This window comes from Manihot esculenta, chromosome 5, assembly GCF_001659605.2.
Source record: "Manihot esculenta cultivar AM560-2 chromosome 5, M.esculenta_v8, whole genome shotgun sequence".
Classification (NCBI taxonomy): domain Eukaryota; kingdom Viridiplantae; phylum Streptophyta; class Magnoliopsida; order Malpighiales; family Euphorbiaceae; genus Manihot; species Manihot esculenta.
The window spans coordinates 2,557,082-2,581,190 of NC_035165.2; the positions used below are offsets into that span (position 1 = coordinate 2,557,082).

The window sequence follows — 24,109 nt, forward strand, 5'->3', positions numbered from 1 at the left end:
GTTGTAGCACAATGGGAGTTTGGCTACCACAAATACCTCGTGATGAGTGCGAGCTCTTGGCGCCTCTCCCAAGGTGACAGCCAGTTTCACCTTTCCCTCAACGAACACCGGCGCACCCCCGATTCCTTTGATAGGTGACTGGTCTCGAACTAGCTGTTCCTCCGGAATTCCCATCTGCTGGAAAACCCGGTACGGCAGTAGGTTAACCTTACTCCCGTCATCTATCAGGACCTTCTTTACTCGGAAATTATTGATGACAGCCTCAATGACTAGTGCGTCATCGTGAGGCATCTGAATGCCTTGTGCATCTTCCGGAGAGAAAGTAATGGTCATAGGAGAATGCTCCATGATCTGCATGACTTCACCCTGGCTGATTTCCCCTTCTCGATTTCTCTTCTTTCCTCGACGGCTCATCCGTCCTCCTGTTCCTCCAACAATCATATTAATGGTCCCGCTGGATCCATCATTCACTGGCCCGGCTCCTGTTTTCCTCGGCATCTGGGTTGCCGGTCCGGGCTGAGGTCTCTGCCCCTCCGGTTTCTTAACGAAATTTTTGAGATGCCCCCTCTTTATTAACCTTTCAATCTCCGTAATCAGCTGGAAACAATTATTCGTATCATGACCGTGCGTCCGGTGATACTGACAGTACTTGTCAGGGTTTCTTTGGTCTGCCTCCGACCTCAGGGGTCTTGGCCACTGGAGAAAATCCTTATCTTGAACTGCCATGAGCACTTCGGCTCTGGAGGCGTTAAGGGGAGTTGGCTTTTCAGGAACCCACGGAGGAAGCGTTCTTGGTTCAAGCGCTCGTGGAGGGGGAGGAGGCCTTTGTTCCCTTCTCTCCCAGGCCTGCTTATACGGCTCAGGCCTCTTCCCATGCTTCCTCTCATATCTCTCCGGCCTTTTCTCCTCCGGGGCTTTTTCTTTTGTTGCCATCCCTTTGGCAAATCTGCTTGTCACTAAGGCATCATCCTGCCTTATGTATTTCTCCGCTCTCTTCATTAACTCGGCCAGTGAGGTCGGAGGTTTCCTGCTCAAAGAGCCGAAAAACTCGGCAGAGGTTGTTCCCTTCTGCATAGCCTCCACTGCCCTTCCTTCGTCTAGCTCGGGAATCTGCAGGGCCTCCGTGTTAAAATGAGCAACGTATTCTCTAAGCGATTCTCCTGCCTTCTGCCTCACTGTTTCTAGATAACTCGTCTTTCTATCTGCTGGCACCCCGGCTATGAACCGGCTGATGAAACGAGTGGCCAGATCTCCGAAGCTTTTGATGCTTCCGGCCTCCAGACTATTGAACCATGCTCGTGCTGGTCCCGAAAGCGTTGTTGGGAATACCTTACACATCAATGCATCCGATAGAGTTTGCAACTCCATGAACGTTTTATAGTTCATGACATGCTCCCTCGGGTTGCCAGCTCCGTCATAGGCAGCCATTGACGGCATCATGAATTTCTTGGGGACAGTCTCTTGCTGTACCACCTTCGAGAAAGGAGAAGAAGTAGGCAAGGAAGTTAGGCTTTGATCCTTCTTACCTAGCTCGGCTAAGAGCTGTTCTTTCAACTTTTGCAATTTTTGGTTCATCTTCTCGTCTCCCGGGCTACCTTCCTCTTCCTCTTCCACTTCCGTTCCCGTCTCCAGGGTTGTTTCAGCGGCATAGTTATCTGCCTCCTCATTTTCTATCATTTCTTTCGCCCTCCTCGCATGGATTCGGGCCTGTGGTTCTTCTCCTTCTCCGGCATCATGGCTGTTTGTTCGGAGGTAGTCAGAGGTGGGTCGGGGCTCATTGGTTCTGGGTTCCTCTACTACTGGGAGTGCATTCACTGGGGTGCTAAGACCCCTCTGTTGCATTATCTGCCCCAACCAGTGAGCAGTGGTTTGTAACTGGAGAGCCATGGTTTGAATGTCCTGGTTGGACAGGGTCATAGTGGGAGCATTCCCTGCCAAGCTTGGTGGTGGATTAGGGGGAACAAGTGTTTGGTTATTCATCGCTGTGGGGCTAGAAAAAGAAAACTGCTGCCCTTCTTGGGCAGAGCTCAGGTCATTTGGAATGTTAAGGTTACTTTCTTGGTGGTTTGCCATCGTGGATCTCAGTGGGTTTTGAAAGTGGAAACTCTGGTGATGAAAAGATCTCCTTCGTTTTCCCACAGACGGCGCCAATTGATAATCTGAGATCCAATAGAGTAGGGTTTTACAAGGGTTTTGTATTATAGAATGATGGTTAATACAACTTTCTTAGACTTCCCTCAAAAACTTGCTTTTTCTGGGGAGGGTGCTCCCCTTTTATCCTTTTTGCTTTGCTCATGGTGAAGTGTAAAGGCCTCTCCGTGATTGGAACACGCGGCTCTGGCATGCAGATTTGGGTGTACGAGGGTATCAGCCGCCTGCTCCATGCGTAACGGCCTCTGATTCTCTCCATGCGTACATCCGTGCGGATCTGCCAGGCTGTCTGAGTTGGGTCTGGACACTGGGCTGGGCTGAGAGTCGGGCCAGATGCTGAGCCCAAGAGGAGAGGGCTTGCTTGGCGCGGGTCGGGCCGGCCTGAATGGAGGAGATGGGTGAGCCCGGCCTTTGAAGGCATATGGGTCAGGCTTGTCTCGCGTGTGTGGGCCTCTGCTTGATGGGCTTTTGGCTATAGTCGAGGCCCTGGTCCGGAGTTAAGAAATCCAGCGGTTATCATAATTTAATTTTCTAAATAATAAAAATATTTTCAAAATTATTTATTCTTATTTAAATAAGACAAAAAAAGATTTTTTTTTTTTTGAATTTTATCTTTTACCTCCCCTTTTTCATTGACATTTACGAAAATGCGATCTTACCACCAGACAACCGGTTCCCTGCTGATATTGTTTGGCTGGTCGGTACGTAGTGACGAGGCTTCATTTGGTTGGACAGCTCATTAAAATTAAAAAAAACTTTATTAAAACATAATATAAAAATATAAAATGACTCACATATTACTCACATATTAATATAAAATGTTCATTTTAAAATTTTCCTTACCCTAAAATTCTCAATTAATAAATTATTATTCTTTTGAAAAATTTATATTTATTTTTAACAGTAAAAATAAGTAAATACTTTTATTGAAAATAATTTAATATTTTATTTAACTAAAAAATGTATTATTTTTTTATTATTTCAAATATCATAAAATATAAAAATTTTTTATGGAAAAGTATTTTCTCTTAAACAAATGAAATTTTATTCTGTTTCACATAAAATACATTTAAAAAAACATTTTATACTTTCTCTTGCATTTAAATAAATTAATTAATAAAAAATTATATTAAAAGTAATTTTTTAAGAAAATAATTTCTTATTTTTAAAAAATTTTAATTAATACTATTATATTTATTTATTATTATTAATATAAAATAAGCTATTTTTTTTAAAAAATATTTTTTTACAAATAAATAAATAAATAATTTTTAAATTTTTTTAAAAAAATTACTATTTAATATTTATATTATAAAAAAACTCATTAGTTAATTTATTAATTTTAAAAAATATATTAAAGTATTTATAATATTTATATTAGTTGATTTTTACATTAATTTTAATTATTATATATTTACTATTTAATATTAATTAATTATTTTATAATAAAATTATTTTAATTTTTTTATAATATTTAACTATTAAAATTAATAAAAAATTAATGAATAAATTTTTTAAAATATTAAAATATTTTAATATATTTTTTAAAATTAAAAAATTTAATTAAAAATTTTTTTAATATAAATTAAATAATAATTTTTTCCATTTTATAAGACTGCTAAATTGCTAATCACAATATGACTAGATTACGGTAATCAGGTGCCGTCCTACCGCTACTTTAGAACGCAGCCCTTTCGAAAGTCCTATATAGTAATATACTCATGCAGATATTTGACACGTGGTTCTCGATGTCACCTAAAATCTCAAGAGGACGGTCGATGTTCGCCGACTGGCCGTTGCTTACTTCCCACGTTTTAGAACAAGACGTAGCTTTTGCCTCTCTGGATTTTCAATCCTCTGCTCGTCTTTGTTTTGTTTTATTTTTCGTTTTCTGATTTTTCAGTGGCACAAATCCAAATCTTTCTTCAAGTTCGCTTCTTCAGGGAGCCGTCGAGTCCGCACTGGTCCCCTTTGGAAGCAGCCATCGGTTGCATTGAAAATCTAGTCAACCCAAACTATTTTTGTAATTTTATTTCCAACAAATAAAAAAATCTCGTTGGGGAGATAAAAAGTACATGTCAATTTGTAGCATCATCAAAATCACCTCTCTGAAAAGAATAAAATGTCAAATATGATTAAACTTCTTGTTTTTGGTGATGAAAAGGATGCAGGAATCTTTCTTTCTGTTGGCAGAAGACGCAGCCCATTCTGCACTGACATTTGGGTGAGGTGAGGTCCATGATGGATGAGACCTTCCTATTCTGCTGCCCATTCACGGAACAACTGCGTACTATCCCTAATTGCCTTGTTTTAACGCTAACTTAATTGTCTTTAATCATTTTTTATTATCTGATTATGATTTAAACTCGTCTCCTAATATACTAATATTATTAATGAAACACTTCAGTTAAAAGTAATTTAAAATAATTAATTTAAATTATTTAATAAATTACCGTAATATGTTGATATAAGAAAATTTTCAAATATAGATGGTTCATCATTACATTTGGTCCTATTAAATGTGTAATTTTCTCGTCGCAACTAAATTAAATACAATTATCAATGAGAGTTCTACCATCGGTTATATTATAGTTCGTTAGTATCTCGGACGATTTCATCTCATTTTTCACGGATAGCATTTTCCTCACGTGACAATTAAATTGAATACAATTGCTAATCAAGACTGGACCCTCAAATATTATAGTTCGCTAGTATTTCGGGTCGCTCTACCTCGTCTCTCACGGATAGCCTTTTCTTGGCAAATCCACTAGCTCCGCACAATTTGTCTGATTCAGGTGGCTCTGATACCAATTAAAACAGTACGATTCAAACTGGTTTAAATAACTTTTTGAATTCAACTTTAGACATATTCAAAATGGTTGGTCCAAATTATTTAATAGTTTTGTAATAACTTTTATATATAATTTAAAATTACCGTAATCTATCGATACAGTATAATTTTCACAAACCGACAGCTGACTATTATAATTAAAAAGTTAAATAATAATTTTGTATTAGATTTTTATATAAAACGTTTGTGCTGTTTTTGACTTTTATAACAATATAATTATTCAATTTTTAAGATTTATAAAATATAATTTTTAAATTTTATAAAATAAAAATTTAAAAATTCAGAGGGCGTGTAACCTGTGATTATTTAAATTAATTAATTTTTACTTATAAATTTGATTTGATTATTTTCGGGGTAATCTTTGCATATTATCAAAATTTACTGGAAGAGAGCTGTTATAGACTGAAAAATTTTTATTTTTGATTTTCAGCCAAAAACGCCATTTTAAATTTGCATATCGCTTGCTGTACACAAAACTCCAAGTCCTTTGGAATTTGGCAAATCCGAAAATTCCGGATCTCGGTAATGACTTTTTTCTTATCAATTTTGATTCTGATGAGGGCTTTGAGAAGGCTATGATAGAAGGACCCTAGACAATTCTGTTAACCTACCTGCTGGTTCAGCCAGGGTATCCACGGTTTAACCCGATTTGTGATAATATTCGTCATGCTACTGCGTGTATCAGGTTCCCTTGTCTTTCGATGCACTTGTACCATGAAAATATGCTGAACAAGATCGGGTCTGGGATTGGGCATGTTATTAAAATTGATAACAATACCAAGGAAACATCTAGAGGAAAGTATGCTAGAATTGTTGTGGTAGTTGACCTACGGAAACCTCTTGTCTTGAAAGTGAACAATAAGAACCATATATGCTTTTTATGTGGGCGTGCTGGCCATCGCAACACTGAATGCAGTTTCACTAAGAGCTCGAACACTCCGGTCAGTAAATCCGTTTCGGAGGCAAAGGTAGCTGCGCCGCCGGACTCCGAAAATTATGGTGAATGGATGGTGGCTAACAGAATCAAAGGTTTCCTTCCTAATATTATAAGTCCCAGTCAAACTAGTTTTGTCCCTTGGCGCAAAATTACTGATAATATCATAATTTCCCAAGAGATCATTCATTCCATGAGGAATAAGAAAAAGGAAGAATAGGCTTCTTTGCAATTAAAATTGATCTTGAAAAAGCCTATTATCGTATTAGATGGGATTTCTTGTAGGACACTCTTTTGAATGTCAATTTACCCTCTAATTTTGTGCAGGTGGTTATGAATTGTGCGACTTCTCTCTCCATGCTGGTTATTTGGAATGGTAGTTTGATGGATAAATTCAAACCATCTAAAGGTCTTAGATAAGGAGATCCTTTATCCCTTACTTGTTTGTTCTTTGCATAGAAAGATTAGCACACGGCATCAACAAGGCGGATCAGGAGGGCAAGTGAAAGCCTTTAAAGTTATGTACGTAGTTCTAGCCCTAACCTTTCGCACTTGTTTTTTGCAGATGATATTATTATTTTCGCGGACGACGACTATCATCAATAATGTGGTGGAACATCGCCAGAGCTCAGGTCAAAAAATTAATCAGTCCAAGATAAGAGTTTTTTTTTTTTTTTTTAAATGTGGATAATGCGATAAAAAAAGACAAGTTATCTTCTTAGAATCCAAGTTACTGAGGATCTAGGGATTTATTTGGGTATCCCCCTCTTACACACTCGGACTACCAAAAAGAGCTTTCAGTTTATTATTGACAAGGTCAGGAATAAACTCACAGGTTGGGATGCTCGCAAGCTATCCTTAGTAGGTCGCATAACTCTGGCACAATCGGTGATGTCAGCTATCCCCATATATTTTATGCAATCTGTGTTTCTTCCTGCCTGTGTGTAAGGAAGTTGACAAAATATGCAGAAACTTCATCTGGGGCAATTTAGGTGGACAGAGGAAAACCTTTCTTGTTTCCTGGAATAAAATTACCTGCCCAAAGGAGTTAGGAGGGCTTTAGGGACTCTCGTACCACTAATAATAAGGCTTTCATGATGAAAATAGCATGAGAAATTGTTAATAACATTAATGATCTCTGGGTCAAGGTGTTGAGAGCCAAATACAAGTTAGGTGAATCTCATTCCTGAGCAGATCTTTAGAAAAAACTGTTCTAATTTGTGGAAAGGTGTCATGGGTGTTTGGACTGACTTTCTTCATGGTCTCGGTTGGTCTATCGGGAACGGTAACACTGTTCGATTTTGGAAAGATAATTGGTTACTCATGGGGAATTCGTTGCTTCATAGTGGTGTTATGGATAGGGTTTCGGACGATTTATTAGATGATAAAGTGCAGGATTATTATAACACTGATACAGGATGGAGACGGGACAAATTTGCATAGTACCTACTAGCCTCCACTATTGTCAGCATTGCCAAGTCTATCAATCCTCTGAGTCTGGAAGAGGAGGATAAAATTGTCTGGTGGTTGTCTAGCTCTGGTAAATTTAATATTAAATCTGCTTACTCACTCCTTTCAGGTTTAATGGAGGCACAGGGCACAAAATGTTGGAAGTCAATGTGGAGATGGCCAGGTCCTCAACGAATTAGAACCTTCTTATGGCTGGTAGATTACAAGGCCATCCTCACGAATCAAGAAAGAAGCAGGAGACATATTAGTGCCCCTGATACATGCCCTATATGCAAGAGGGAAGTAGAATCTCTTCTACATGTCTTTCGCGACTGTGATCATGTGAGGAGTCTCTGGATTAACCTTTCTCCTTCTCTATCTGCAGGCACCATTTTTTTCTCCATTTCCAATGTGAGAGAGTGGCTGGTGGACAACATTTTGACAGGAACAATGCTAAAGCAAGAAATCCGGTGGGATCTCCTTTTTGGTAACCTGTGTTGGTTTATTTGGAAAAGAAGAAACAATTTGGTTTTTAAAGGCCTGACCCAAGCAACGGAGACGCTCCTTCACTCAGTCGTAGCAGCTGCGAAAGAGTTTCAGGCAGTCGCCTCCAAACTTGTAAGGACCATCTCGATGAATGCCTCCAATACTTTTGATAAAGCTTGGCACCCACATGAGTTTAAGATTAACGTGGATGGCTCCTGGAGAAGAGATTGTAAATTGGCATTCGGTGGGGCGCGGGCTTTTTACAAAATTAGGGGCGGGAGAAAACTTATTTAAATAAATTATTTGCAGATTTGGAGTTGGATTGCCACGGGGCAGTTAAAAAAAAAACTTACCGGTCGCCAGGGCCTGGCGCCATTTAAAATGGCGCCAGGCATTATTTTTATTTTTTTTTTAAGAATGGCCTGGCGCCACTTAGAGTGGCGCCAGGCCATTCTTTTCTTTTTTTTTAATTTTTTTTTATAAAATTATAAAATAATATTATTATATAATTAAAAATTACTCATATTATTTAACAATAATATTATATATTATTTAAAATATTATAATTATATTAATTAATTAATATATGAGTGTATAAATATTTAAAATTATAAAAATTAAATTTATTTTTATTAGACTGCTATTATGCAGTCGTACAGAATAATATTAATATCCTAATATTTTAAAGAATTATGAAATATATCATTTTAAATGGCGTCAGGCCATTATTTATTTTATTTATTTTTTATTTATTAAAATATTATAATTATATTAATTAATTAATATATGAGTATATAAATATTTAAAATTATAAAAATTAAATTTATTTTTATTGAATTACTATTATCCAGTCGTACATAATAATATTAATGTCCTAATATTTTAGAGAGTTATGAAATATATTATTATATAATTTGATAACTGCCGGACTTTTCTCACTCTAAGGGAAATTAAACTCGAAAAAGTAAAATAGGTCTAAGGTCTCAGAAATTCACTTTATTTAGCCGGTCCAGCATATTCGGTCCTGATCCTGACACGGGATAGATCGAGTTGTCTGCGAGTCTGGATCCAGCACGAGGAGTCCAGCCTTATGATGTGACTTGAAGAAGGACAGCAAACCCAGTCAATTCGCAGCTCTGCTCGCATGCGCACTGAAGAAATTAAATAACCGTCTGACGTGAAAAGAGTCTTGACATTTCCGTACTAACGATCTAAGTAGTTTCGGTTGTAATTAAATAATATTAGATATTTTTATAATAATAATTTTTTTTATAATTTTAATATATTAATATTGAATAAATTTTATTATTAATTTTTAAATAAAAAATTACTGTAATTTATAATTTCATAATTATAAAATTAATATTATACTGCGATTAGATATATAAAAACAATTCGATTGTAATTAGATATATAAAAATAATTTAATAATGTTATATATATTTATTTAATGATAAAATTTTTTATTATTTTAATAAATTAATACAATAATATTATTATTAAATAATATCAGTAATTTTTTAATTATATAATAATATTATTTTATAATTTTATAAAAAATAAAAAAAAAATAAAAAAAATAAAGAATGGCCTGGCGCCACTCTAAGTGGCAGGCCCTGGCGCCGGTTAAACAAGCGGCAGGTTTTCTTTTCGGCTGCCACCGGACAGTCCAACCCCAAATCCGCAAATAATTTATCTTCAACCCTAAATCCACAAATAAGTTTTATCCCGCCCCTAATTTTGTAAAAAGCCCGTGGGGCGCTTCTAAGAAACTCATCAGGAGACTGGGTGGATGGTGTCATTGCCTGTTTTGGTAAAACTCCAACGTTAGGAGCAGAGATCCAATCTCTTTGGGAGGGTATTGAGTTGGCCAAAACAGTAGAAGAGGCCCCGGTGTTGATTGAGTCAGACTCTCGTGATGCAGTGGAAATCGCTAATGGTAAAGCACCTCCTCCGGCGAATTTGTCTGGCTTAACGCAATTGATCCGTGAGGACTTTCGGACAAATTGGAGAATCTCAATTGCCCACGTGTTTAGGGAAGCAAACCAATCAGCCGACTGGCTCTCTAAACAAGCTCATGTCCTGCCAATAGATTCCAGACTCAACGTACCTCTCTCAGATAACCTTTAGGGTTATTCTGCACAAGGATATGCAACAACATCAAGTGTAACTCTGCTAGCTGTGGATGACTGTCCACCCCTTTACACCGAAAAAAATTTACTAGAATTGATTATTATCCATTTTGTATGCGTAGGCAGAAAGATGGAATAGCACATGAGCTTGCTTATTGATGCTATCAATATTTCTATTTGCATTATTAGCCTGATGCAGTTTTAGTTTTACTACACGTTAACTCTTTCGAGTCTTAATGATATTTCTATTTTATTAAAAAAAGAAATTATGAAGATTTTTAATAATCTAAAATAAGGTTCAGGTTTTGGAAGTAATGTGAGCTCATGGGCCTGCAAATATTACCGTACGGCCTTCACTCCAACGGAGCTGCTATTTCCCGTTTGATTATTTTTAGTCGTGTTTTTGGTTCCGTTTGGCCCAGCTCCGATTCGGGGAAGGATGATTGGGATCGGACCGACGGGACGGCAATTTATACTTTCAGCCCACTATGGGTTTTAATTGTTAGATACACATGATAATTCTATCTGTTTTTTTATTTTAAATTAATAAATATATTTTAAAAATAAAAAATATATTTCATTTTGGACCAAAATTATTTTATATTTTTAATTTATGAAAAACATATATGTATGCAATTACGGTTACACTAATCTTGGTTCCATTTTTTAACTTCGGCACGCACAAATCACCATTGCTTACGTGTCACACTAAATATAGGAACGCCCTATGCCTGCCAGCCAGGTGGGTTCCAATTAAAGAGAAGCGAGATGTTTAGTTTAACTTGTTTTAAATTTTAATTATGAATTAAATGGATTTGATTTTTTGTTGGATTTGGTTTTAGTTTTGATACGTGGCGAGTCTAGTGAGAACTTGGGTTCCAATGAGTTGGCTGTTCTTTTGGTGCAAAACGCCCGTTAAATCTCTTGGATCCATTCAGACCTCCATAAGGTGTAATGTGTTGTCAGAAATTTAACGTCGTTTTGTTGACGTTATCTACTGCAACACTACCAGTACGCCACGTGTAGGTTACAGTAGGTGTCTATTTGTGTATCTTCGGACACTTATCATTTTCTGGAAAATCTTTTAAGAAGTTTTAAATCATTATATACCACCTCCAAATATTAATTTTTTAATTTAAAATTAATTAAAACAAATAAATATGAATATAAAATTCAATTATTATACTTTTTTTATATATAAAAATAAACTTATAATAGATACCTCATAATTATTAATAATAGTAATGATATAATGAAAAAAATCTGTTGATTAAAGAATATTCTGAAATATTAGTATATAGCAATTCAAGAAGGAGAGAAGCTAATAGAATGGGAGGAGGAGGAGGAGGATTCTTTTCGGAAGATTTCACGTTATATCACCGTTATTAATTAAGAAAATGCTATTTTTCCTGCAATTCCTTTGACCTGGTCTTTGCTTTCCATTCTTAAACTTCACTGTATCTACCACCATCAATCTTCGATCAAAGCCTCTCAAAAGCCCTAATCTCTCACATCATTTGAAAACCCTCACAATCTCCATCGCAAAATTAGGAAATTTCTATTTATTGCATGACAATCTCCGTTTCAATTTCTATCTCCATTAATGATTTCCAGAATTCGAATCCCCAATTTGTGAGATAGGTCATTTTGATATTCTAAAACTCAAAACTCTGAACTCCTGTGATACCAATTTTTGGAATTTTAGGACTCGATGAATCACCAGGATCAGGAATCCGATTCATATAATCTCATAACCAACTCTTCGGGGCTCGAAATCAGATTGTTCTACGTGAGAATCACGCCGTGCGTCATCAACAGCGTCCCCGACCATCTGACTCTTCGCCATCTTCGCCGCGAAATCAGCACGCCCCTCGAAATCAACGGCTTCAGAATTCCTGCCGCGGATTCGGCTTCCGTGACCCTCCGCCGTGACCGTCTTAATAAGGAGTCTTCCGAGGTCACCTACGTCAGCACAGACAGCGTGCGGGTCACCGGCGCCGTGGAATTTGAAGTGTTGGAGAGCAACGATTTGTTTTTATGTGGCTCACTGGAGAGAATAGAATCGGTTTGGGGGAATGGGAGCGTGGGACTGGAAAATGATTCGAAGACAGGATGGAGCATGGAGTGTTACATGGCGGCTTCGGTTGGGGAAGGAAGCTCGGTGTTCTTCCAGCCGAAAATGGGGGTATCGGCGCCTGCTATCGAAGTTTATATCGCTGGGTGTTGTGGGGGTGTGCCGGTGATATTGACTAAGACAATTTTGGTTAGTCCGAAAAGGAAATTGTCGAGGCATGGAATGCTTGATGCGATTCCTGAGGATGACGAGATGGAGATGGAGAAGGAGCGATCTGGTGGTGGTAGCAATGGGTCATTTCGCCTGCGTAAAGTCAAGGTAATTCGGCATTTGTCGTTAATTTACCTCCCATTTGTTTGATTTTGTTGTTAATTTGTAAGATTTGGGTCCAACTAACAGCACTGGATAGACTTTTATAGTTTTGGGAGTGTCATTTGGATTAGAATTTGGATGGTGGACTGTGCCATTTTAAGTTGTTCTAAACTTCCTGTTGCTAAAATTACTAATGTGTTATTCCTTTTCTTTACCTGCTTTAGTCAATTACCGTGTAGCAGTTCTGGTGTCTCAAGTTAAATGCTTAAATGCATCCAATCTTTGTAAGTGGTGTTGTTTTAGTTGATTTTGGGTATGATTCCTGGAAGAGGATTAAACCCCATTGTGTCACCCAGGCACTTGACCTTTTCTTTAGGAATATGTCAAGGCCCAAGCACTTTACCTTGTCTCTAGGACAATGCCCAAGTATACTTTATTTGGTTATTTTTGACCGAGTATCTTTCAATCGTAAACAAGAAAGGGGGGTGACGAGTTAAAAAGGATGTATTTAGAATTTGGAAAGTTTCATTGTACTGTAAATGTTTAATTCTATCTCCTTAATCCTTGGCAGGAAGTTAATATTAGTATGTAAAAAAATATAGCAGAAGATGATGTTGAGATGAAATAGGTGATTTTTAAATTTGCAATCTCTTTTCAGTGATATAAGAACTGTTATTGTCCGGATAGTTCTTTCGGTGGAATAAGCTTGTGCCATATAGTTCAACCACTTTGGTTTAGCCTCTCCGCTGCAGCCTTTTAATTTAATTATAATCACTCTTGCAGATAGATATTGCTAGGGGGAAGCAGTTGTCTTATTTTACCTCATTTAGCACTTGTCACTGTAGGTTGACTTCTAATGGATTAAACAAGGGGGGGAAAAAGTACATTTTTAATGAATTTTTGGAGTTCTTTTATATCTTTTAGAAATTCAAGATTTTGTTGATGCCTCATTAGAAGTTACGATTATTCTGACTGGCTTTATCATCATTTGATGCTTGTCCAGATTTCTGAATCAGATGATGATGAGTGTGAGTCTGATGGGAAAATTGCAAACAGATACTACTCGGAGGACCTGTATTATGGTGAGGATGGCCAACTAACATGGTTCAATGCTGGGGTTAGAGTTGGTGTTGGAATTGGCCTTGGGATGTGCCTTGGGATTGGAATAGGTGTTGGACTGCTCATGCGATCATATCAAGCAACTACCAGGAATTTCAGGAGGAGGTTTTTCTGAACTCAATAATTTTGATCTAGTTGTACGTCATTATGGATCTGTTGAAAGAATCAAAATCTTTCGGAATTTTAAAGCCAGTCTGGAAGATGTTAATATTGTGGCCAAGGAAATAAGACTTGAATACAATAACTTTGATCTTTTTAAGTATGAGTTTTGGTAGGTGGTTTGAAAACTGTACAGTGTTTTTGTACGGTCGTCTCAGTATATTACCATATGATGAGCTTGCTCTGAATAAATGGGAGTTAGCTGGGAGTTCTCCATCATATTCCTATGGCTGTAAACTAGACTATGGGTTGTTGGTTTGAGTGGAAGTTGGATGTGATTTTAATATTTGGTTCAACATTTGGACCATCAGAGCATTGGAGCAGCGGGGCAAAGACGTGGTTGATTGTATGATAAACCTGTTATACGTGTTCATCAGCTAGCATGAGTTTGTGGGATGTGGGTTTTGCTTCCATGCATCTTATATGATAAGAGTCCTTTATGCGTTTTCTCTCTGTCTCTCTCTCTCTCTCTCCCCCCTGTCTCCATACTTTAGGAAGTGTGACATAGTTGTCTTTCTTGTAAACAAGCTTAACTGTAATGTTTAAATTTCATTAATTTGTTGGAATCTGTACGTTGCACTTTAGACATAAGGGGAAAGTATTTTCCACGATTAACAGAATTTTTTTTTTCTGTCGAAGATTGGAACAGAAAGTTGTATTATTGCTGCAATGTAGTTTATGCTAGCTTGCTAAAAAGTTTTGTAAAGCTATTTAATCTTCATTCAACCTGTTGGAAGCCAGCATTAAAACATCTAAAAGGCCTTTTTTTTTTCTTATGGATCTTTATTGAACCATCTTTTCACCGATGCTCTCATAAAGCGTTAACGGTTCATTAGTTCGTCTACCGTGCTTGAGAAATCTCGCCCATTAGCAAAAGGACAACGAGAAGCCCGTTGACGAGTCTGTATTATGCCACAAGCGAGCAGGTTACGTAATTATATGAATCTATACTAATGAAATGCGAATATTATAGCTGACAAGAGTTGGGATATGACTGGAAATTCAAAAATGGCGGGGGCATATGATGTGTAGCGAGGAAAGTAGAGTAAGAAGGAGGTCTAGGGTCGGATCTATGGTTGGGAATGGCAGGGACGTTTCAACGTTCAATATTTTCAATTCCTCCATCCTATGGAGCACCTGAGCCAATTATCCAAAACTGAAAAACTACGCATCATCAGATGTCACAAACAACGCCCAGTAGCAGTAGATGCCCTATCACTCTCCTTGTAGACGAAAGAACCCCAAAGGTATGCCCAAATTTGCAACATTAAACCCTAACCATCATCACCACCACCGCACTTAGCATGCTGAGAATAGAAGTACAAGGTAATGACTAACGCCAATATCAGATCCTCTGCGATGATGTCTCACCGTAACAGCCCCGTCCAATCTCTTCCTTTAGTCGTCACTCTCAACTGCATAGAGGATTGCGCCATTGAGCAAGACTCTCTAGCAGGCGTCGCAAGAGTCGAGCACGTGCCGCTCAGCCACCTATCTGATGGCAAGATTGAATCAGCTGCCGTTGTGCTTCTCCACTCTCTCGCATACCTCCCTCGTGCCGCCCAGCGCCGTCTCCGTTCCTACCAGCTCATCCTATGCCTTGGCTCGGCTAATCATGCCGTAGACTCGGCTCTTGCCGCTGACCTGGGGCTCCGGCTTGTTCATGTGGACACGTCGCGGGCCGAAGAGATCGCAGACACAGTGATGGCTCTATTCCTTGGCTTGCTGCGTCGTACGCATTTGCTTTCCCGACATGCTCTCTCTGCTTCAGTATGGCTAGGTTCGTTGCAGCCGCTGTGTAGAGGAATGAGGAGATGTAGAGGGCTGGTTCTAGGGATCGTCGGTAGATCTGCATCGGCAAGGTCTTTGGCTACTAGGAGCTTGGCTTTCAGAATGAATGTTCTATATTTTGATGTTCAAGAGGTATAAGTTTAACAGTTAGGAGTGATTTAGTTATATCATTAGTTGAATCTGTGAACCATTATCTTCCAAGAAGAGTTATTTGGACAAAACGAAAAAGAAGGTGATTTGGCAAAGCTGGATGGAGATTCTACATAAGTTAAGAACATCGACAATATGCTACTGGATAGTAATGGAACCACTTAAAACACAATAATTTTCTGCCATTTTATTTATATCCAACTGACAAAAGATATCTTCACTTTGTGTTCATGCTCAGGATATTTATTGAGAATGGGGTAACCTTATCTTTCTCTATTCATGATGATTTTGTTAAAAGTTGAATTGTAGAATTGCATTCTAGAAATACTATCTTCCCATTGGATGCATTAGGATTCTTGCTATGCTTCAACTACTTGTCGATTTGTTATTTGCATCTGGACTTGCTCTGGATCTCTGTTAACTTCTGGCCCAAACTATATTTGTACAGGGAAAAGGAAAAATAAGTAGTTCTTCCATAAGATTTCCACCTGCAGCCCGAAGAATGGATACTCTTAATGATTTACTAGCTGCCAGTGACCTTATCTCACTTCATTGTGCTTTAACAAATGAAACAGTTCAGATCATCAATGCAGAATGTTTGCAGCATATAAAGCAAGGTAATTTCTTTCCTCATTTTGTGAACTTCACAGGAAATTGTATGATCCTGTTTGTGTTAACCTGGGAAAAACCTTTTATTCTCTTGTAGGGGCATTTCTTGTGAATACAGGCAGCAGTCAGCTACTAGATGACTGTGCTCTGAAGCAGCTTTTGATTGATGGAACTTTGGCTGGTTGTGCTTTAGATGGTGCTGAAGGAACTCAGTGGATGGAAGCATGGGTAATGTTTGATTTTATGTTGTTGGGTGCATTGCTTTCTACAATATATGTAATTGTGGAGGATTTGAATGTATAACTATAGCTTTTGTGTGTTCTATGCATTTTCATGTCTGCCTCTCTAACAATGCAGAAGTAGTTTTTTGATATGCTGAAGTACTACTTTTGTCTGATGAAAATGTTGGAAGCTGTAAAATATATGCTGTGGATAACATTTTGTATTTAGGGTATTACATTTCTAGCACTCTGCTACTTGGAGAACAGAACAACTGGTGTGAAATCTAATGGTGGATTAGGTTCCTCAATATTGCTTTACCTGAGATATTAAATAACGAGTACAACAAGAAATTAATATTTGCTTTTCAGAAAAAAAAGAGTTTTGCCTTTTTTCTATAGGCTAGCACACACAGTCAAACTTACATATTAATTTTGCTAGAAAGCAAATGCAACAATGATATATCATGCTTAATTTTTAAAGTTGGTTTCATACTTTCACATGAAAAAAGCAAAAGGAAAAAGAAATTAAAATATGGCTTTTTGTTTCCCACATAGGAAAAAAATGCAAGCTGACCTAACAATGTGGCTTTCAAATGCCCAAACTGAAAATGAAGTTATTTTTTGGCTTTCAAATGCCCAAACTGAAAATGAAGTTATTTTTATTTGCAAAGTGGAAATCAGACAGTACCTGGAGATATCTTGGTCCCTCTTGGATTTGTTGTTTTACTTTCCAATAACTAATTATGGATTAGAACAAAATTAAATTTATTACAAAGGGGAACAAGTTTTCCTGCTAGTCTTTTTTAAAAGTCATATGGTGCATGGTAATGCACCAATCAATTTCTTTAATTTAGTACTGCCTAGAATGATGCCTGCTTTAGTTTTAGATTTTGGTAAAATGTATTATGGTCTCACTAATTTGTCTTATTTACCTTCGCTTCAGGTAAAGGAGATGCCCAATGTATTGATACTTCCACACAGTGCAGATTACAGTGAAGAAGTGTGGATGGAGATAAGGGACAAAGCCATCTCTTTATTGCAGTCTTTCTTCTTTGATGGGATTATACCAAAGGATGCCATCCCTGATGAGGAGGAGGAAAGTGATGTAGCTGATGAAAGTGAACAGTTTCTCAAACAAGACAATAAACATGCTCAACCTGCTTCAGTTGATGAGCAGTTGAAGGTTGATATTCTGTTGAGTCCAGAAAGCTCCAACAGAAAAGGTAATAATCAATCAACTGAATCTCCTAGCCAGTCTAAGGGTTCTGGCTTGTCTCAAACAGCTGTAAGGTCTGAAGGAAGACGCAGCAGATCAGGTAAGAAAGCAAAGAAAAGACATGGCCGTCAAAAAGCCATGAAGAAGTCAGATGATCCTTCTCAATTAGAAAAAGATAGTTCACATCAAGATGATGGTGCTGCTATGAGTGGTACTGATCAAGTGTTAAGTTCCAGTTCTCGGTTTGGTTCCCCTGAAGACTCAAGAAGTAGGAAAACACCAATAGAATCGATACAAGTGTCAACTTCTGACCAGCTTTTAAGATCTAGCGAGATGCTTGGTAGAAAGTCTGGCGAACTGCTGAAAGATGGGTGTGTTATTGCTTTATATGCAAGAGATCGTCCTGCACTTCATGTCTCGAGGCAAAGAGTTAAAGGCGGTGGTTGGTTCCTGGATGCCATGTCAAACGTAACCAAAAGAGATCCTGCAGTACAGTTCCTTGTTGTTTTCAGAAGCAAGGTTTGTCCAGCAGAAATTTTTTGTCATTTTCTCTCTATATGCAGTCTACAGCATAATTCCAGTGGTTTGTTTTGTTAAGTAATGTGTTTATATGAACATATTTCCTTCAGGATACTATTGGGTTGCGGTCTTTTGCTGCTGGTGGAAAGTTATTGCAGGTATTTCATATTATTAGAATATCAAGTTGTTTGAGAGCGCACCTCAGATGCCATTCTACTTTCTTTATTAGTACTGTTTGTGAGAGCTAAAAATTTGGAATATATTATCTGGCAAGGCTCTTATCCTTATATGGTTGATGCGAGTTGATATGATTGTATATAACTAGCTAGTAGGATCCCTTTCTTTGGCTGATGTGACCTTTGAATGCCTTCTATTATCTTAAATGGTTAAATAACTAAGGCAGGATGTAATCTCTATAGTTATTGGGAAATGGTAAATGTTGGATTTTTTTTTTCACTGCAAAGTTGACATTTCATCGTCGCAGTGCGCCCTATTAGGAAAATAGACATTTCGAGTGTGTGTGGGTCATTTCTTCATAGGACAAGCTGTCTGCTTCTAATAATTTTTTTATCAAGTTTTCCGTGCATCTCATTGCAGTGGTAAAGAAAAGACAAATTGGGTACAGAGCATTTCCATGTCTTATAATTTCATGGGATGATTGAAACACAAAGCATAACTTGCTCAATATACTGGTGATGTCATAGTAACTAAATTCAACTTTTTACAGTTTGGAATTAAGGTCAAGTTTTATCTTGAAATTGCAGATTAACAGAAGAATGGAATTTGTATTTGCTAGTCACAGCTTTGATGTCTGGGAGAGTTGGATGTTGGAAGGTTCATTGGAGGAATGTAGGCTGGTTAACTGTAGAAATCCTTTGGTAAGTGATGTTTTTAGCAACGCTGCAACATGAATTTTCCATTAATGGACTTCAACTCACGAGGATAAAGTAGCAAATAATACAATCTTCAGGGATTTAATAGTGTTCTATAAACTGTCCTTCCTGACTTTGTACCCATATATATATATATATATATTACATGCAAGAGGAAGCGAAGAAAATTCCAATAAACCTACTGTAATCATCACCTACTCTACTGAAGTCCTCCCTTTATCCTCTCTCTTCCTCTATCTCTCCTCCCTTTCTTCTGCCTTTCTATTGAAATGCTTTACTTGGTGCAAAAAACTGCAGGCTACTTTGGATGTACGTGTTGAGATTCTGGCAGTGGTAGGGGAAGATGGAGTTACTCGTTGGCTAGATTAGGCTGGAAAAGCAAGAGCGAAGATATCTAACCCCTTTTATTCTGTTTTTTCCGCCAATTTTGTTATTCTTTCTGTGGTTTCCTGTTTACCCAGAACAATTTGTAAATAAATTCTTTTTCTCCCCTTTTTGGTCTCCTACTTTTTTTTTCTTTATTCGTTTTCTTTTCTTTTTCTTTTTCTTTTCGAGATGTGTAGGCATTCAATGTCGTGGGATTTCTGCCTCATGACAAACTGATTTACTTCAAAATGTAAGATAATTTTTTTCATTTTTTCATTCAAAAGGATTATTATATTTCCGCTGATGAGTTGCTCAAGTTGCATTGAGGTCTACTGATTTTGAAGGTAAACTTGGAAAGACCCCCCTTGATCTCTATCTGCCTCTGGCATTGATCCAAGGCTGTACAATGTCTAAAACTGTAACAGTCGAGCTTCTCTAATTCGCCAGGTAAATCACGTAGGCTTGTTCCCCTTTTTCATGTCATTTGGTTGATGGGACTCCAACCAGCCGCACGCCCTCTCATGACTCCAATTGCTATCGTTTCAATTTTTTTTTTTTTAAATCCAACTGCATTTGGGATTTGAAAAAAAAAAAGAGAATGCATTTTACTGGAAATATGTTTGGAAAAATTGCAAGTTGCCTCTTGAACTATTGAAGTTCAAATAAGGCAGTTTTAAATTTTTTATTTTGTAGAAGTAATTCTCAACCTTTTAATTAAGTTCATATTTAACCTAATTATGAAAAAAAAACAAATTATCATAATAATTTTTCTTCATTTAAACAATTAACATTGATTTTATAACTTTAAATATCAATTTTTTTTATAATAAATGTCAAATATTATTATTTTAAAAAATATTCAAATATTATGAATAGAAAAAAAAAAACTAGAATCTCGTAAACCTCCGGCACTCAGGAAATCCACAAATTTAAATCATTTCTAATGGAAAAGTTGCACAAAATTACAAATTATGATTCATTTGCATCTTTTAATTTTTCTTTAAAACCTCATGAAAATCTAAACCCTAAAATGTTGCTTTTGCTTCTCCTTATACACAGACTCAATCCTGCCGTAGCACAAGTGAAAGGAAGGAACTCGTCAATTTCATACCCCTAGCCCCTCAGCCTCACTGTTGCTATTACGTACACAACATTGAAGCAATTGGGTTTTTAGATCAAATAAATAGGGATTAGCATATTGAGAAGAGGATTATTGGATATCTGCATTTTTGGGGCAGCAAGAGCAAATACTCGAAGTATGAGGGCGGTGAATTGTAGTCTAATTTTCAATTTTGATTTTTTGGTCATCGATTTGATTCTATCCAAATATATTTAGCTGGAGGAGAAGAATTGTAGGGTATAGGCTGCCTCCAAGATATTTAGCTTGGGGAACATCAAGCTTGCTGGCCTTGAGCTTCGTCGATTCTTTCAGAAGGACTGGCATGATTGGAGCTTTACGGGAAAAGCTTGGATGGGCAAAAAGATCCATGAGCTCTAAACCCTAAATCCCTGCAAGAAGGTCCCATATCTTGAATATCCACGTGGTTCATGGAGTTCTATTGCCCCAAACCTTTTCTTACTGGTTACGCCAGAGAAAGCCATGGGCATGGGCTGGGGTACCACGCTCTTCGACTGTTCACTGCTGGTTGATTTTGAATCACAACGGTTAATTTCGATTAAATATTATAATTAACCGAAGGTTTTATTTTAATTAAAGTTAATTATTAACTTTTTAATTGAAAATGAAATTTTGTTTTTTATTTGAAATAATACTGAATTATTCAGTTCTAATTCAGTGTTTTCCAGCATTTTCATTTCTCATTACTTATTTTGATAACAAAAACGTCAGCAATTGATGAATAATTGCCAATATTAATTCTAATATGTAATTTAATCTCACAAAATAAATAAATTATGAGTTAAACCCTATTATAATTATAGTAAACTTTTGAAAAGAAATAAATTTAGGAGAATAAATTAATATACACATGAGAAAAATATGAAAACCTTACTTATAAATGGAGAAGATAAGGAATATCTCTAGTTTCTTATGGAGAGAATTTTCTCTCATTTCTCAATTTCAGTTGTTTGAAGCTTTTTGGTTCAATCAAGTATTTTATATTTAATTTTTCAGGCCTTTAGGGGAGTGGAAGGTCTACATTTTGTTTGATAGCTTTTAGATTGGTTTCTCTGGTGAAGGTCTCTGTCGCCTACACTAGATATCTAGCTAGGGTACCAGTTTATTTTGTTTGTTTTTTCTACCCTTTCTTTTCATTATCTAGATCTTGGGGCTTGCATAAAGTCAGTCGTTGCAGATCTGTTGTTGCAGTTGTTTGGGTGTGGATTCAGAACTGTGCTTTGTGAAAATTTTGCATGTATTTGAAGGTGGAAACCCTAGGGATTTTGTAGCCAAGCAACTCAATGCTTGGCTTCCCTCAAGGTTAAAAGAAAGTGAGACGCTAATGGTATCACATTATCATCACCTATAGTTGTGTGTCTTGTCGGGTTTTGCTTAATAAAATTACCTTCCTGAGCTTGCAGGGATTAACGAAGTAAACTACCTTTTATTCTCTAAAAAGATTCCAATGAAATTTTGATATTTATAAAGCTTATCCGCAATTCTTTTTAGTTATATATCTCAGTTAATTTGTCGAAATAAGAGTCCGACGCTCTGGATCACTCTGGAAGCCTAGAACATTCCGGCACAATCTTTTTCTCCTGTGTTTCCTAGGAAGAGTGATGGACCCTTTTCATCTACGAAACTCCCGTCGCATCATTCCATCCCATGTCCCTTCTTCCATCTAAGAAAATATAAACATTTTTCATAATTTTGTAATATTCCAAACCCAATTACATGTTCAAATTTTTTTTTTTAAATAAAACCCCACAAAAAAAAATATATTATATAATTTAATAATAGAGCAATATAAATACATAATATATTAAAAAATAAAAATTTATTATTTGAAACATACTAACTGTATTTTCTTAGTTTTTGTGAATTATGAATTTATATAAAATATGAAAAGTGTATTAAATTAATAAAAATTGATTTTTCAAATACATAAATACTTTTTAACAAATTAATATAATAAATTATATTAAATTAACAACATTACTATTGATTAAAATAATATTTTTATTATTTAAATAATAAATTATTACTTTACGACAATATATTTTATTTGTTATAAATTTTAAAAAAATGTCATAAATTTTAATTTAAAAAAATACAAAAACTATTATTTTCGTGTATATCTATTCTTTTAAATATACTTGGTTTTCATTATATCATGCATTTTCTCTAATATGATTAACTTAAAAAAAATATATTCACTATATGAAAATTTAAGTTGAAACATAAAATTTTCATAAAAATTGATTTTATAATAAATAATTATTACTTTTTGACTCATATAAGACTATAAAAAATAAGTAAAATAAAATTACGTGTCAATAATTTAATAAATTAACATGCATTTTATTTATATAAAAAAATATTCTAACGATAATAGTGTTCAAAGCTGGTAAAAAAAAAAACGTGCCTCAAGATAAATTGACCGGACAAAATCGCTCTCTTAACATCCTTCATATTCGATTATATTTATAATTCGCAGAATCACCAACTTATTTACTAATAAAATATCTTATCATATGGTTGATCACATTATTATTTAATTATTAAAAAAATATATTTTAATTTTAATTTTTTTAATTATTAAAAAAATATATTTTTATTTTAATTTTTTTATAATATAAAAAGAAAAAAATTATGGAGACAAAAATACATTATTTTCTCACACTAATATTAAATTTTAAAAATTATACTCGCCTTCTCTAATTTATAGTGTTGGAATAGCAACCTTAAATATCAACCACCTAATATTCTCCATTTTGCAAATAGACCAATTATACTATAATTCTATTATACTGATCACTGTATAACTTTGTTTCGGTCCCATTATTAATATTTTTTTAAAAATATCACTTTTATTTTAAATAAAATAATTATTAAAAAGTTTAATTATAAATTTATCGTTATTTAACTTCATTATATATTTATATTGTTAAGTAATAAATTATTATTGGATAAATATATATTTATTTTTTTATACTATTAAAAATTAATTATAAAATAAATTATAATATATTGAATACCTAAATTTATAAAAATTATAATAATAAAATATAAATTAACTATGTTATTATGAATTGCAAAAAAAAATTATTTATTGTACTCTCATAAAATAATAAAATTATTTTTATCTAACTTGTCGATTTAAAAAAATTTATAACATATTCAATAAAATTTAAACTACAATCAATAATATATATAATTAGTCTTTATTTTTTATAAATAATTAATATTTCTTCAGTCTCATATTTTTTTAATTTTTACTTTTCTACTTATGCTAAATATTTTTCTATTTTTTATACTATAATTAATATATAAATTAACTAATATAACTCTATTTAATTTTATTTTATTTTTAATACAATTTATCACTATTTTTTTTCAAATCAAAATTCAAATTATCTATTAGTATTTAATTCAAATCATATATGTTAGTTATAATGATTTTTATTTTTTTAATAAAATTTAATATTATTATTTTATATTAAAAATGATATAATTAAAAAATAAATAAAATTTAACTATAATTAAAATAATTATTT

At 35.3% G+C, this 24,109-nt stretch overlaps 1 protein-coding gene and 1 long non-coding RNA gene across 2 annotated transcripts; both read left to right on the forward strand.

The window, feature by feature from the left end:
• The first annotated feature begins 5,915 nt into the window (after nucleotides 1-5,915).
• Nucleotides 5,916-6,615, forward strand: LOC110615045. Its single transcript, XR_006350604.1, has 2 exons — nucleotides 5,916-6,031; nucleotides 6,264-6,615. It is a non-coding gene; the product is annotated as an uncharacterized LOC110615045 (long non-coding RNA).
• A 4,672-nt stretch (nucleotides 6,616-11,287) lies between these two features.
• Nucleotides 11,288-19,734, forward strand: LOC110614466 (C-terminal binding protein AN). The gene is made up of 9 exons (XM_021756002.2): nucleotides 11,288-12,395; nucleotides 13,393-13,613; nucleotides 15,005-15,590; nucleotides 16,057-16,225; nucleotides 16,315-16,445; nucleotides 17,382-18,173; nucleotides 18,284-18,331; nucleotides 18,938-19,051; nucleotides 19,364-19,734. The coding sequence occupies exons 1-9, from the start codon at nucleotides 11,715-11,717 to the stop codon at nucleotides 19,433-19,435; spliced, it is 2,814 nt and encodes a 937-aa protein (XP_021611694.1). The 5' UTR covers nucleotides 11,288-11,714; the 3' UTR covers nucleotides 19,436-19,734.
• Nucleotides 19,735-24,109: the final 4,375 nt, after the last annotated feature.